At 43.4% G+C, this 15,034-nt stretch overlaps 1 protein-coding gene across 1 annotated transcript; it reads left to right on the top strand.

Moving 5' to 3' along the window:
* The first annotated feature begins 5,646 nt into the window (after nucleotides 1–5,646).
* Nucleotides 5,647–11,941, top strand: LOC108923715 (protein NLRC3-like). Its single transcript, XM_018734665.2, has 7 exons — nucleotides 5,647–5,780; nucleotides 6,345–6,704; nucleotides 6,833–6,946; nucleotides 7,190–7,279; nucleotides 7,780–7,897; nucleotides 8,285–8,525; nucleotides 8,864–11,941. The coding sequence occupies exons 2-7, from the start codon at nucleotides 6,376–6,378 to the stop codon at nucleotides 10,417–10,419; spliced, it is 2,448 nt and encodes an 815-aa protein (XP_018590181.1). The 5' UTR covers nucleotides 5,647–5,780; nucleotides 6,345–6,375; the 3' UTR covers nucleotides 10,420–11,941.
* Nucleotides 11,942–15,034: the final 3,093 nt, after the last annotated feature.

Raw genomic sequence — 15,034 nt, 5'->3', positions numbered from 1 at the left:
AATGTATGGTCTTTTGTCTGCTGAAAGTTTTGTCTAAAGAGATTTAACGACTCATTGACACAGAACCAGATGGATGGACACATCCCCTTAAATTCTAAGGGCACAAGTGGAGGACAAAACTCTGGAGGAACTCTGAAGGTGCAAAATTAAATCCTAATTTGAATTTATTTGATAGGTACAAGTTTATTAATAAAATAAGTGAACTCACTCTATCCCTCAGAACTGCTGAATCTCTCCCAGCATTCAAGAAGGGTTTGAAGCCCATCACTTCCAGACCCATTTCTTTCTTGATCTCATATCATCTCCATAACTGAGTCCATCACCATCTGCTATGATTATTTATGTATTTGCTATTTGAATGTAATTTCTATTCGAAGGTACTTTAGTGATGTGGAAGCAGAAACATGATGGTATCAGAAAAATAAGCCGTGTTTTGACGTTCTTGTGTCTGTCTCTAAAGCTTTTCATCTTTTGTTGATGACTTTTGTTTACTTTGAGTGAAAAGTGACTGCCAAAAGAATAAATGTAAATATCATACATTTAGTTTCAAGTTTCAAGCTTATTGTCATAGGTACAAGTACCGTGTACAAGTATCATGAAATTCTTCTTGAATGCTTCTCCACAGTCTATGGACAAGATAGAGACAATACAAATACTGTACAGACAAAACAATGACAAGGACAGTGAGTGATGCTAATAGCAATGACAATAAATAATGGTAACAGTAATAACAATAATACGAGTACACAGCCAGAGAACTCAGAACGTGAGAGCGAGAATGTGAATGTTTAAAGCGACAGTGTAATTTACCAATGTGCTTGGAAGGAGCAGTCCAACTCTAGTTAGTAAAGGTGGGACATTGGTAATTGTTGTATGCTCTTACAGCACTGGGGTAAAAGCTGTTCCTGTACCTAGCGGTGCGGGTTCGAATAGACCTGAGCCGCTTTGCAGATGGCAGAGAAGAGAAAAGTGCCCGTGCGGGGTGAGTATGATCTTTCATGATGCGCATCGTCTTTCTGAGGCAGCATGTGGTGTAGGTGTCCTGGACTGCTGGTAGCTGTGTGCCAATGATTCCCTGAGCTGTTTTGACCACCCTCTGTAGGGCTTTCTTGTCCTGTACGGAGCAGCTGCCACCCCAGGATGTAATACACCCCGTGAGGACGGACTCCACAACACATCTGTAGAAAGTGGTGAGGACTGTAGTGGACATCCTAGCTTTCTTCAGACGCCTGAGGAAGTGGAGACATTAATGGGCCTTTTTGATGGTTGATGCTGTGTGCTCAGTCCACGTGAGTTTGGCAGTGAGGGTGACCCCGAGGAATTTGAAGCTGTTGACCCTCTCTACCATGTCCCCCCCTACACTGATGGGTGCCTGAAACGTATCCTATTTCCTGAAGTCAGTCACCAGCTCCTTAGTTTTACTGACATTGAGAGACAGGTTGTTGTCCTGGCACCACTCTGCCGGGAGCCTCACCTCCTCTCTGTAGGCCGTCTCATCGTTGTTGGTGATCAGACCCACAATGGCGGTATCGTCAGCAAACTTTATGATGGTGCTGGAGCTGTGCCTGGCCACACAGTCATGTGTCGAACAGGGAGTATAGCACCGGGCTCAGGACGCTTCCCTGTGGAGTGCCAGTGTTGAGGGTCAGTGGGGAGGAGGTATTACTGCCAATCCGCACACGCTGGGGTCTGTTGGTGAGGAAATCCAGGATCCAATTGCACAATGTGGCACTCAGTCCCAGCCCTAGTAGTTTGTGGATGAGCTTGGTTGGGATGACAGTGTTAAATGCTGAGCTATAGTCCACAAATAATAGCCTTGCATAGCAGTTTTTATTGTCCAGGTGAGCCAGAGTGGTGTGAAGGGTGTGTGATATTGCGTCTTCAGTGGATCTGTTGTGGCGGTAGGCAAAGTGCAGTGGGTCCTTTAATCGAATGTACTTCCTTCAGCAAAAGAAAAGAGGATAATTGGATGTCAAACCTCTCAGCCTATCTCACTTTAAGATGAAACTACATGAAGGAGGGTGTTAGTCCAGCTGAAGAAGAAATAGTTCACGTCAACTCTTCAATGGTCATTTCAGCCACCAGGACTCACAGCTGGTCAGACACAGTTTGTTGTGGTCTTCTTTTTATATTAAGATCTTTTGACATTTATCTACAGTCCTGCATGATAAAACTTGTGACATGAAACCCTGAACAAAAGAGAAAGCTGACAGGTGAGGTGCAGGAGGGTGTGTCAACTGCCTCTGTCAAGTTCCTGATGGGAAGCTGCAGTTTGTCTTGATCTGGAGACAAAAATAAGACTCTGGAGATTACCACCAGGACAGGGGTTCCTGCTGCAGCAGGTTAATTTTACTGTCATTATAGGATAAATACATTGAAAAAAGGGTATTACAGGAAGAAGTGGGACTCAAATCTGGGATGACTGGATCCAAAAGGAGCAGCTCTAACCAATATGCCACCTGATGGCACTCCACATTTATATATTAATTACAAATACTGGTTAAGAGATGCGTGTCAGAGGACCACTAAAAACACTTCAGATAACATCAGATTAAGTAATGAAAATGTTTAGTGTTTATAACAGATTCATATTTGTAAGGGGAATTAATTAATGATGTTGTGTGTTTCCCATATGGTTTACTGTGTCCTTCCTTCCTGTTCAACCCCTCCTAGAAACTGTATCAACTCCATATTTCTGTCTCTATCTATTCTGCTATAGAGATACAGTTATACCACAGCACAAGGTCAGAAATGACATGGAACACTTGGTAGGTGCTGCCCAGCTCACTGACTCTCTGTCCCCATATATTATCTTCAAAAAAGGGAGCCTTTGAGAACCCTTGAGACAACAAGGGAAAATACTTTATTAAATAAATATGAGTAGCAATTTGAGAATTTGGTTTTCTTTCTTACACTTATTTTTAATTTCTAGCCCTCACAGGACACAGTAAAACTTCTCGAAATGGATGAGCATCTCATGGGATCATCAGCAAGTATTCCCCTCTGTCTCCAGGACATGATACAAAACACAGATCAGTCCACAGCCACGAGCGGGGCTCCACCAAACCTTTAGTCTGCTCAGGCCCAGAGGGATGCACTCCCCATTTCCATCCTGACCAAGATGGCAAGGTGGGAGTCCTTACCAACATAAGGCTCTGCCTAGCATCCCTCATACCTTCTCATCCCTCTTCCTCAAATTCACATACCTTCTCCTTACCTTGTCATGCTTTCTCCATGCCTTCTGCTCCTTTTCCCATATCGTCTCCTCCTTCTCATATCTGCTCCACACCTTCTTCATATCTTCTTACCTGTTGCATTCCTCCTCTATGTGGCAACACACTGCAACAGGTGACGTGAGAAAGGAAGATATGAATAAAGAATTACTAAGTCACGTGTCTTAGTTCCATACTCCTCTTCCTGTTGTTGTTCCTACAGGACCATAATCAATGTATCTGCTGTGGAATCACCAGGTGTCAGCAGCATGGCTGTATGGACAGAGTGCACCAGTGCAGGTGTGTGCCGGGGAGGTTATACTAATACTAAAAATTACAGTTTTTTAAAGGACTGTCAAACACGGGTTTGTAGTGGAATCTGAAGTTTGAACATCCTTGTGCTCTTTGTGATTCTGAGCCAGACTGGGGGAGACTGAGACGTGAAGAAGCCCCATGTCCTTGTCCGGCCTCTCCAACGATCCCTACCTTGTGCTGTCTGTGCACCTGGTGCCAAGCTCAGACCTGCAGTAGATAGATCTGCTCCATAGAAACTCCTACTGAGTTTCACAGTAGGTCCTGGGACGATAACAAAAAAATAGAAAAGCACCACAAATTCCCATGTTATTAAATGACACAGGGATCTGCAGTCTGCCCGCATGTTTCAGAGGTTTTTTGCACTTCGCCTGCACTTCCAAAATTTGGTCACATCTCCCTGCCTCACCCAACCTCCCTAGAGATCACAGGGTGTGGCCAAACACAACAAAAACAATTGTGGTGTGTCCCAGGTCAGAGTGGAGACGAAGAAAGAGGTTGTGGAGCAGTTTGCGTTGTCCTGAGGCTCCGCCTCATATCATCTCCACGGAAACAACAATGCATGCAGGACATGACAGGTAGATGAATCCACACGGTCCAAATGTCCAGGGAGGACAAGAATGACTGGTTGAAGAATACACACACACACACTTCCAGAACCGCTTGTCCCATACAGGGTCATGGGGAACCAGAGCCTAACCCGGCAACTCAGGGCATAAGGCTGAAGGGGGAGGGGACACACCCAGGACGGGACGCCAGTCCGTCGCAAGGCACCCCAAGCGGGACTCGAACCCCAGACCCACCAAAGAGCAGGGCTGTGGTCCAACCCACTGCGCCACCGCACCCCCGGTTGAAGAATATGCATGCACAAAATATAAAAACAAGCAAACAAAATATGTTTTTTATTATTTTTGGACTGTCATTAGTTTTTTTTTAATGAAACAATGAAAATCCATGTCCAAAATCAACAATAACACTCAAGTGAGGTTTCACTTATGAGAAGCACACCCCCAAGTGGCTGGTGCAGTCACTTTGGCGCACAGGGGAGTGGAGGCCAATGAAAGGCAGCATGATGGACTCAAGTTGACATCTTCCTCTAAAGGCAGGACACTAGGGGTGTGAGAAGAACCCCTAGAACTCTGCCAGCTGGCATTGTATTTGCCATCCTTTTAAACTTTTTTGGTGTAATGTTCAGAAACTTAGAGATGCACAGTGTAATGTCCATCCAGCCATCATCAACAACAACCACTTGTACCAAGCAGGATCATGGTGAGCCGGAGCCTAACCTGACAATGCAGGGCACAGTGTGAAATATTAGAAGGTTTTATTTTTGTTCTTATGGTATTGAATAAAGGATGGAATTGACTTTCTCCAGCTTTTCTTCACCTCTCAGCCCCCACAGCGGCTGGACAACTATTTTCTTTACTTCTTTCCATACTTCCCAAATTTTACAACGAACATAATTTCCTGCTCCAACATGACACTCCCCAGTAACGCAAGTCGTTTATTTATTTACATTTATTCATTTAGCATATGCTTTTCTCCGAATCGATTTAAATCTCTTATTTGTTTGTTTGTTATAGTCCCTCTGGCAATATTGTTTGGTGTAATATCTGGTTCTTTCTTTGTTTTCTTGGCAGTAGTTTTGTAATTACTGTTTTTTTGTCAATAAAGTTTGTTTAAATAAAAAATAAAATAAGTTTTACATTATACATACTCTATAATGACCCGAAGGAGCACAGAGATGATTTCCAACTTAAGGACTGGGGTTCATTAAAGTTCTGGACAAGACGGCCTACCCAACCGACACCCACACCTCTCACATCACACGCAATCCCTCAACCACACCCTTTTATAAAAAATAAAAAAAAAAAAGAACACCATAAAGCACAACTATTTACGGTTAAATAGCAAGTAACACCGCAAGATATTACAGTACATCATTACGAAGATACTCATTTACATTTTTTTTTTTTTAAAAAAAAACTCCTGCAGTCAGGGCGGAACAGCAGAGACCAATATCTTTGCTCCTGATTGGTGGAAAGTGGTCCCTTCGTATTTAATATTATTCTTTATTGGTAAAAACATCTTCCAGCCAATGAGGAAGGACACGAAAGCGAAAGTTAAAAATGGATGGCCGCCATTACGGGAAGCGGAAAGATGGAAGTAATTCGGTAGCAGCAAGATTCGTGATAATCGTAATGTACATTATTTTTTAAAGATTTTAACGCGGCCTGACCTGTCTGCGTCATAAAGGTATGTGTCAAATAAGAGATTAAATCTTAGCTAACGCGGTACATATCAGTTTAAAAAAAAAACAACTAGTAATTTGTTAATAATAATGCTACGTCGTTGCGCAGAGTGACGAGTCATGACTGACAGTGACTGTTAGCGGTATTGTCATATGTTGTCATGCGTTTAATAATAATAATTGTGTAATTCTTTTTCCTTCTGTGTCTTGTAATTTTGTGTCACTGTATTCTGTTTGCTTTACTGTCTTGTGGTATTTTATGTCAATTCGAGTCATACTTTGCTGCATTTTTTGCTATTTTACATCAGTTTGTTTTGTGTATTTGAGGCATTTGTGTCCACGTGAGCCGAGTTAGTAATATAATATATTGTGTATCTCTTGTATGTTTGCATCATTCTTTGTCCTTTTGTGTCTTATTTTTGTTTCTGTATAATATTTTGTGTGCTTGTTCTTGTAATACCTCATCTTGCTGTACTGTGTGCCCAGTTGTCCATCTGTCTCTGTTTCTTTTGGCTATTTTAAAACATTCTCTCATACTGTGTCATATCTTGTGTGTTTGTGCTGAGCAGGCCCTGGATCAGCCCCCTCTGAAGGTCTACCATGAGTGCCCCTGGGGAGCAGGACGACTGGGACGCTGCCTCCCAGAGCGTATCCCTGGACATCGATGAGGACTCCGACTTCGACAATGACGGCCCTGATGAGGACGCCAACTTCTACCAGGAGATGGAGTTTGACAGAGCAGCCTCAGGGGCAAACTCATCCCATGAGGTCCAGGGTGTTCCTGCCCTGGACACTACCTTCTACCGGGAGAGGGAGCAGGGTAGGACAGCCTCAGGGATGAATTTGTCCCATGAGTTTGAAGATGGCCCACCTGGAAGAAGTTCTTCCCCAGAGATTGATGTGGCTCCAAATGGTGTCCTTGCTGACAGGTGACGGGCTCCTTGCTGTCACACACTATCGATATTGCAGTTAGCTCATACTGCTTAATTCCCCACCCACAAAATGATGGATTTCCTTCTAGCTGCTGATCTTCATGCACTGTTTCCCATTTCTGCAGGATCTGGCAATTGAGGACTCCCTCCCCGGCCCCCAGCTATGCTTCTATGGAGAGTGAAGGAGATTTGGAAGAGAGAGCTGCCAAAATGGGCCAGGAGCCTGGCACAAATACAAGGTGCACTCACACAGTTAATTGCAGGGAGTCTCTGTCTTGTTTATGAAGCACACACACATCCACGTAAAGTGTTCTGCAGGCAAGAGGGCTGTGCAGCTGTTCTGGAATGTACTCAGCCCTAACTAGGTGTTTTGTTAAGGTGGAGTAGCTGACTTACCTGCATTCTCAATGTACAGTGGGGTATATGTTTGTGGCTAGAGCTGTGCTTGTGTGTGGTTAAAGTTGCTTTTGTGTACTTGACAGGGTCCAGCTGGAGCGGCCAGATTCACCTGCGTCCACCTGCTATTCCTTTGACAGTGATGATTCCACCGAGCCAGTGAGAAAAACACAGAGGTGAGGTCTCATGCACACCTTCACACCAAAGTTAGCCTGCAGCTTTTCATCTGTAACAAATCCATGAATAACATATTTTTCCAATACTAATAAATACTTATACTCATGGTCTGCTCACTTGTAATTTACAGCACCAGAGTAGTTCCTGGTCTTTAGTTTGCAGCATTTTGGCCCTGAGTGCATTTCTTCTGCTCTGTGCTCATTACTGTCCTTTAACACTGTCATTACAGCAATGTATTTTAATTTGCTGAAATATTATTAGTCACACTTAATTTTAAGTAATTTTCATGTCTATGAATGAATTGCTACGGAGTGTTTTTTTTTTTTTTTTTTTGCTGAAAGTAATTGATAATTAGGAGCTCTATAGTCTCTGAACTGGGTTCAAAGATGACATGTGCAAGAGCTCTCCCTAAGGTCACTGCCTCCTTTTGCACCCCCAGGCTTAATGAGTAGCTAGTGATACCTCTTTAGGTGGCACCTCAAGCTGTTCTTGCTTTTAGGCTTCGAGCCCAGCAGCCGAAGTGTGAACCTGCCCCTGCATTCAGACCAGAGCTGAAGGACCTGCTGGCACCGAATGAGAAGAGGCACCCTGCCATGACCATTCCTTTTATGTTCAAGGTAAGCTAAAGTTACCTGCCATTGACAGCTGCATTAATGTTGTAAGTCAGTAAAGGTTATCTGTAATGACTATGTTCTTAATGAATCTGACCATCACGTTAGAGCTGAGCCCACGGCCCCCTCCCATGGTCTCATTTGTAGATGTAGGATGACTGCAGTGAACCTTGTCATGGGTTCTCTTGTTGTTTCAGGCATACACTTGTTTCCATCTGTCATCATCTTCTGCATGAATTACTTGAGTTGTTTAGATAACCAACTTAAAAGACACGCTTTTTTTTTAGGGGAAGCGGACTTGAGTTTGTGTTGACCATATTGAGAACTGACAAGATGCTGGAATGTGTAGAAAATTGGCTTATTTTTTTTTGTCTGTGTGTGTTCCATTCTCAGTCTCTCCAGGCTGCATTGGCAAAACTGGTCCAGGAGGAGCTGATATTGTTCAAGTGGAATCTGAGAAGACATTACCCAGAATGCTTTCGGTCTACATTGGATGATCTGGACCTCCTTAACCTGGTGGACAAGATATTGGAGTGCTGTGGCCTGGAGGGGTCACTGAGGATCACTTTGCGTACGCTGACGGACATGAAGCTGAAGAGAGCTGCAGACTACCTACAGGAGCTCTGCAAGAGGAGTAAGGGTTTTAAAACAACTCAGAAGAACGAATCTTGATGCACTTTAAATGTTATTGGAAGTTCGGAGGGACCCTGTCCTGCTTTGTTATAGCTTTGGCAAAAGAATGGTCAACCTCACTTTAAAGTCTACAGTTTTTCCAACATTAAACCCCTGGTCTCGTTAGTCACAAGCATCCTCTCAGAATTTTGGGTCATGATTTAAAGAAGGTTGGTGAAATATGGTAAAGTCTGTGTTTGTCAGGCAGTTGAGTACTGAGGCAGTCAAGTGAAAGCAGAGGCCCATAAGTGTAATTTATGCCTTCATCAACTGATAGGTTTGTTTGTGTTTAATTTTCAGACGAGGCGCGGTATGATCTCAAGCTCTCTCTCAAGCGGAAGTACGAATGCATCTTTGAAGGGGTGGCAAAGCAAGGACAGCAGACACTTTTCAACAACATGTTCACAGAGTTGCACATCACAGAGGGTAGCCATGCTGGGATCAACAAGGAGCACGAGGTTCGACAGCTTCCGCCACCAAAGAGGAGCAGGCGTGAGGTTGTCATCAAGTGCAATGAAATCTTTAGCCCTGCCTCTATCGAGAACAACCACATCCGATCGCTGCTGATGAAGGGGATCGCCGGCATCGGCAAATCAGTGTGTGTGCAGAAGTTCATCCTGGATTGGGCGGAGGAGCGAGACCACCAGCATGTGTACTTTCTACTGCCCATCCCATTCCGGGAGCTGCACCTCATGCAGGGCACGGAGTACAGCCTCATGCAGCTCATCCACAGTTTCTTTCCGGAGATGAGGGAGCTGCAGACGCTTGACTGCGATGACTGCAGGGTGCTGTTTATTTGTGATGGGCTGGATGAGTACCAGCTGCCCCTCGATTTCCGCTACAATGAGTGCTGGTGTGACATGACACAGCCAACCATGGTGGACAAGCTGGTGACGAACCTCATCAAGGGCAACCTGCTCCCCTCAGCCCACATCTGGATTACTTCACGGTGCTTCATGCAGAGTCGGGTGCCGGCAGAGTGCGTTCACCAGCTGGTCGAGGTACGGGGATTCAGCAATGTGCAGAAGGAGGAGTACTTCCGGAAGAGGTTCAGTGACCAGAGCGTGGCCAACAGAGTTATCGAACATGTGAAATCGGTGAGGACGCTCGACGTCATGTGTCACAGTCCACTCTTTTGCTGGATCACTGGCACCATCCTTGAGCGCATGTTTCGCGAGGCTGGCGGGAAGCAGATCCCCCGGACCTTGACACGCTTCTTCACACACTACATTCTCATCCAGCTGAACCAGATGAAGCAGAAATACCGCTCGAAGGCCAACAAGGACGAGTCAAACCGGGACTTCCTCTTGCAGCTAGGCCGGCTGGCACTGCGCATGCTGGAGAGGGGCCAGGAGGCGCTCACTGAGAATGAGTGGCAGGAAAGCGGCCTTGACTTCACTGAGTCTGTTCTGCACTCAGGCTTGTGCACCCAGGTTTACGAAGAGGAGTTTGTTATGTACCACACTAAGATGTACTGCTTTGTACACCTCACAGTCCAAGAGTATCTTGCCGCCCTCTATGTGTTCCTCATGTTCAAAACGAGCCAGAAGAATGTGCTGGACCCACACCTGGTGACCAAACTGTCAAGGCTGTTGAAGGAGCCAAAGCTTTTTGATGTGCATAAGAGTGCCATGGATAAGGCTCTGGAGAGTCCGAACGGACACTTGACCGTCTTCCTGAGGTTCCTCCTCGGCTTGTCGCTGGAGTCCAACCAGAATATCCTACGAGGCATATTGACGCCAGTGCCCACGAGCGTGGAAGAGACGATCCGCTACATCAGGGACAAGATGCGGAAGACATCGGATGCAGAAAAGATCAGAAAGCTGTCGTTGTGCCTGGAGGAGCTGCAGTCATGATCCCAGCTGCTATGGTCTTGTGGTCTCAGTTTGGAGGTGCTTTGGTTTTGTGCTTTCGATGCTGGGCCATGGATTTTGCTCTTCCTTGAGCCGAGAAAGTGAATAAGCTTGAGAAGCTTAATTCTCCACAAACACCTACTAAGTGCATGTGACATTTCAGTTGTAAGAACAAATACAAGAAACTGCTTACACATATAATTGTCTTTACTGTCACGTCACTGTCTTTGTGATTCAGTATTGTTGACATCCGCAAGCGTACATGTTTCCCCTCTGGAGTATGAGTTTGGAAGACTCCGTTCGCCAAGGTTAGTCCTTATAGGTGTATTTTGGCTTTGTGAGACTATAGCAGAGCTTCCTGCTGGCTTGGTTCCTTCATGTATTGACTGTGTTCAGTGAATACAGTTACTCATTTAGACTTTAAGTACTGAGACCATCCTTTTTACCTGTAATCTGGTGGTTTTACGTTCCACATCCAAGAACATAGAAGCTCATGCTAATCAGGCTCTTTCTGCAGAGACAGTTGATTTAAATCTACTGTGATACAACAGCACAAGCTGTTAGTTTGATCCTTGGGTGCAGAAGTGCAAAATATTGCTTTATTACTTGAAAAGTATATTGAATTATTATAAGGTGGAGATGGGGCCTTTTCCTGTTTTTAATGAAGACTGTGCCAGTGGCGTCCAGTTGCGGTCCCCTCAAGAACTGAAAGGACATTGATGTTACCATGATTGGCCTGAGAGGGACTATTCGCTCATGCCACTTTAATGTTCTTTTGCAAAACTCAGTTACAATGAATTTTCATCAGCATTTATGGGTGACCAGTTGTGACCACTGAAGAACTGCCCCTGTCATGTCTGTGAAGAAACATTATTACTGCAGATTTACACCTGAAAACCCCAGTTGAAGTGATTTAACTAGCCCTGTCCACAGTGGTGTAACTGACAGTATCCCTCTCATTATAAATAATCTTGCACACGTGAAAATTTTAATTGAATGTAAAATTGTTAAACCAGCACATTTTAACCCTTATCATGGTAATTCACTGTGTGCCCTTGTAGTTAATTTGCATTAATTAACAGAATGAACTTTTTAAATATTTAGCTGAGCACTGGCTGTAATTTATATTCAAGAAAATTTTTAAAAGGGAAATATTTTTTACCTAGCAGAGTTAATGATGCCAAATATGTGGTATTACAACAAATATGTGCATTATTCATTGGATTGATCAGTAACATCTGCAGTATATTAATCAATCCTGTATTTAAACTTAGCATCAGTTTATTATGTTTCAGATGATGGAAATGATAAAAAAAAGAACATTAATGTTAGAGGATTTATATATACACTCTAACATGTATTCATGAATAACATTCTGTAGGACAGGCCCACAATTTGTCAAACATTGCTAATTACAAGTTCAGTTCAGAGGGAACCTGCATGCAGGGTCACTAGGATACATGCACGCACGCACACACTGTCTGAAACTGCTTGTCCCGAGCGGGGTTGCAGCGAACTGGAGCCTAACCCAGCAACACGGGGTGCAAGGCTGGAGGGGGAGGGGACACAGCCAGGACGGGACGCTAGTCCGTCACAAGACACCCGAAGCGGGGCCTGAACACCAGAGAGCAGGACCCGGCCAAGCCAGCGGGACCCCTGCGCCCCCCACCAGGATCCGGAGAAATGCAATTTACCAACAGCAGTAGAGTTTTCATTGTCTTTTTAATAGGTCAGTGAGTAAGTGAGGGTTTATTACATAAGTACCGTATGAGTGTATTAAATGTATGGCTGTGATACACAGTAGTTTTACAGTAAAGAAGAAACTTGCTTTGGAAGGGATATTCTGAAAAATACTTGCCGTGGCAGATATTTAGACAATACTAATAATAGATCCATGACAATACTGAACATTGTGGATTTGTGAAATGCAAAACATGTTCTGCTGTCTGTAAATGTGAAAGTAAAAACTAATTTGCAGATACATTAGACACAATTTCAAATTATATTTGAATGTTTGTATTCAGCGTGTGAATTAACTTTTGCTGTTTTATGCAAAATAAATGGATATTTCACGAAACTCTCCACTTGCGAAAATCAGAATGAAACTATTGATGAGCAACTATTATAACAAATAATGTTTAGATTTTGATTTAAGTATTCGAGTAAGGTTTTGATCGTATAGATTGGGTCAGTTATGAAATATGAGACTCGAGGAAAGTGCTGCACAGCTGTATATTTTACTCAAGCATTCAGGTTAAGTATTTATTAGGGTCTCTGCTGCAGATTAACCCATTCCTGACAATCACATTAATGTAGTAAATGATTTGTAACTCATGTTAGCGGCCAATCAAAGCCTTGTGAACCATCTGAACCACACAACCCAACTGCTTCATGAAAGACCCATTGAGGCTATAAATTCGCAAACATGCTTTACCATGATGCCTAGACTTGTGTTCAAGCCAACCTTGATTCACAGCAGCCAGCAATGGATCAGGGTGTTATAAAACCAACTCAGAAAAACAAAATCCTGCTTTGAATACTGTTCATTCCCACAGGAATTAAACAATTACTTGGATCTTTCATGTGCTAAAGCTGTTGTTTTTTTAAACTGCTTCCTGCTTATATTAGTGTATTTTATGATTTAATACACCCTGTGATACTGAATCACACAGAAGCCAGATAGTCTATGTTTGTTTTAAACAAAAAAAAAAAACTGCTATGAACTTCTGATGTGAACTGAGCTGGAAAAGGTGGGTAACTCTTTAAAGAGGCCTTTGACAGAGTCCGGACAACCCCACAAAGCTAGAAAAACACACTCTCTTTCTCTCACTCAACTGCCACTAGCAGGTGCACATTCCTCCTGCAACCCAAGAAGTGTGGGACAGCGTGGTGCGTTTTTAAGATTCTTCTAAGTTTTTAGCCATCTCACTTTCACTGTCAAACAGTATTACTTTTACAAATAACACCAAAAGCTTTCTGTGACAATCATTTCAAGGTGGGGGGAATAATTAATATATAATACATATTAAATACCTCTAGTATGTACAAACAGCAGCAGTTCACTGACAGGGACAGTTCAGACTGAAATGGGGCAGGAAGTGGCATAGTGGTTAAAGATTTACAGTCTAAAGGTTACAGTTACAGAGGTTACATTTATAGTCTAAAGGTTTGAGTTCCACTTTCACTGCAATATCATTGATCAAGTTACTTACCCAGAAAAGATGCAGTAAATGTACCCTACTGTATAAAGAGATAAATCACTGTAAGTGACCTTGGACAAAGGTGTCAGATAAATCAATAACTGAATAAAAGAATAAATGCATGAGTAGCTCTGGACAGTAGGAAAGTGTATCATGGTTGATTAGAGCCACACGATGCTTCTGCCCACTTCATCTATTCAATTAAATGTGGTGAAGAGCTTGTACTGAATAGTCATTGGGTCTCATGACTGTGCTACATGGTCATATAGTGGACAAGCAGCACAAAGCTACTTTATATGGTTAGTTGCACCAAACTGTCAACACACAATGTTCCCTAACTGAAAGATAATATCACACCTATGCACACTGATTCAGGAGTGGCTTTAAGCACCCCAGGATGAAGTCACACACCATGGTCGTGGCCTCTCAAATCACCAGGTCTAAACATGCATGAACCCTTGGAGAAAGTTCTGGACTGCTTCTATGATTCAAAGCACCACAGGACTGTATTCCTGAACAGTTCAGCCCAGCACCTCACAGCATGCAGCTCAGAACTTGTCCAACTAGATTCCAAGAAGGAATGCAGTTGGCCTGGAAATAAAAGGTTGTCATTAATAGAAATGTTGTTTCGTTCCTACAGAAGCTTCCACAATTTGACAAATTTATACCTGTGAAATCCAGGATTAATTATTGTGCTCAGGCAGGGATACTACAGGCAGAAGATTGCCTTTGATTCACTCATGTGTTACGCCCAGCTCGCCTTTCTCACATCCAGCCATTGTTACATCAAATATAATTAAAATTACTCAATATTGTGGCACATGAAACAGGCAGCATTCATAATGAACGTTTTATTTGAACACCAGCACACAGGGAAATAATGTTCTCAGGCAAAGGATCCCATTTCCTCAAGGACCTGCTGCCTCCAGCCAGCCTTTCCACCCTGCTGCTGAGCACGCCCAGGGTTACTTTCTCTTGCTGGCAAACATGTCCCCAGTGCAGTGGTTGCACACCTACTTTACTAATTTTTCCCATATACAACTATTTACAATAAACATTTTCGCGCTTAAAACACGCTGTAACGTCGGTCGTTACATTATTAATAGAGTTTTATGTGTCTTCATATACCACATTCCAGTAGTACTTATTTGAGACGGAAACACAGATTCACGAGTCCTTTTTACGTCACGTCCTGCTTGGAGAGTACGCATGCCATATTAAGGTTACCGCCTTTGTTTTAGTGACGTACTTTCCGGTTCCGGTTTTCAACGGTTGAGTTAAGTATAGTTTCATGGTAAACGAGGACATAAGCGCGGCAGAAAGGTGAAAAGTCGTTATTGCCTTGGTTTTCTTGCCCAGTTGTGCGACACTAAACTATTGTTGACGTTGCTGAAAGACATATGTCGACATAAGAAGTT

Source organism: Scleropages formosus, chromosome 3 (genome assembly GCF_900964775.1).
Source record: "Scleropages formosus chromosome 3, fSclFor1.1, whole genome shotgun sequence".
Taxonomy (NCBI): Eukaryota; Metazoa; Chordata; class Actinopteri; order Osteoglossiformes; family Osteoglossidae; genus Scleropages; species Scleropages formosus.
This window is presented reverse-complemented; position numbering and strand designations above follow the sequence as displayed.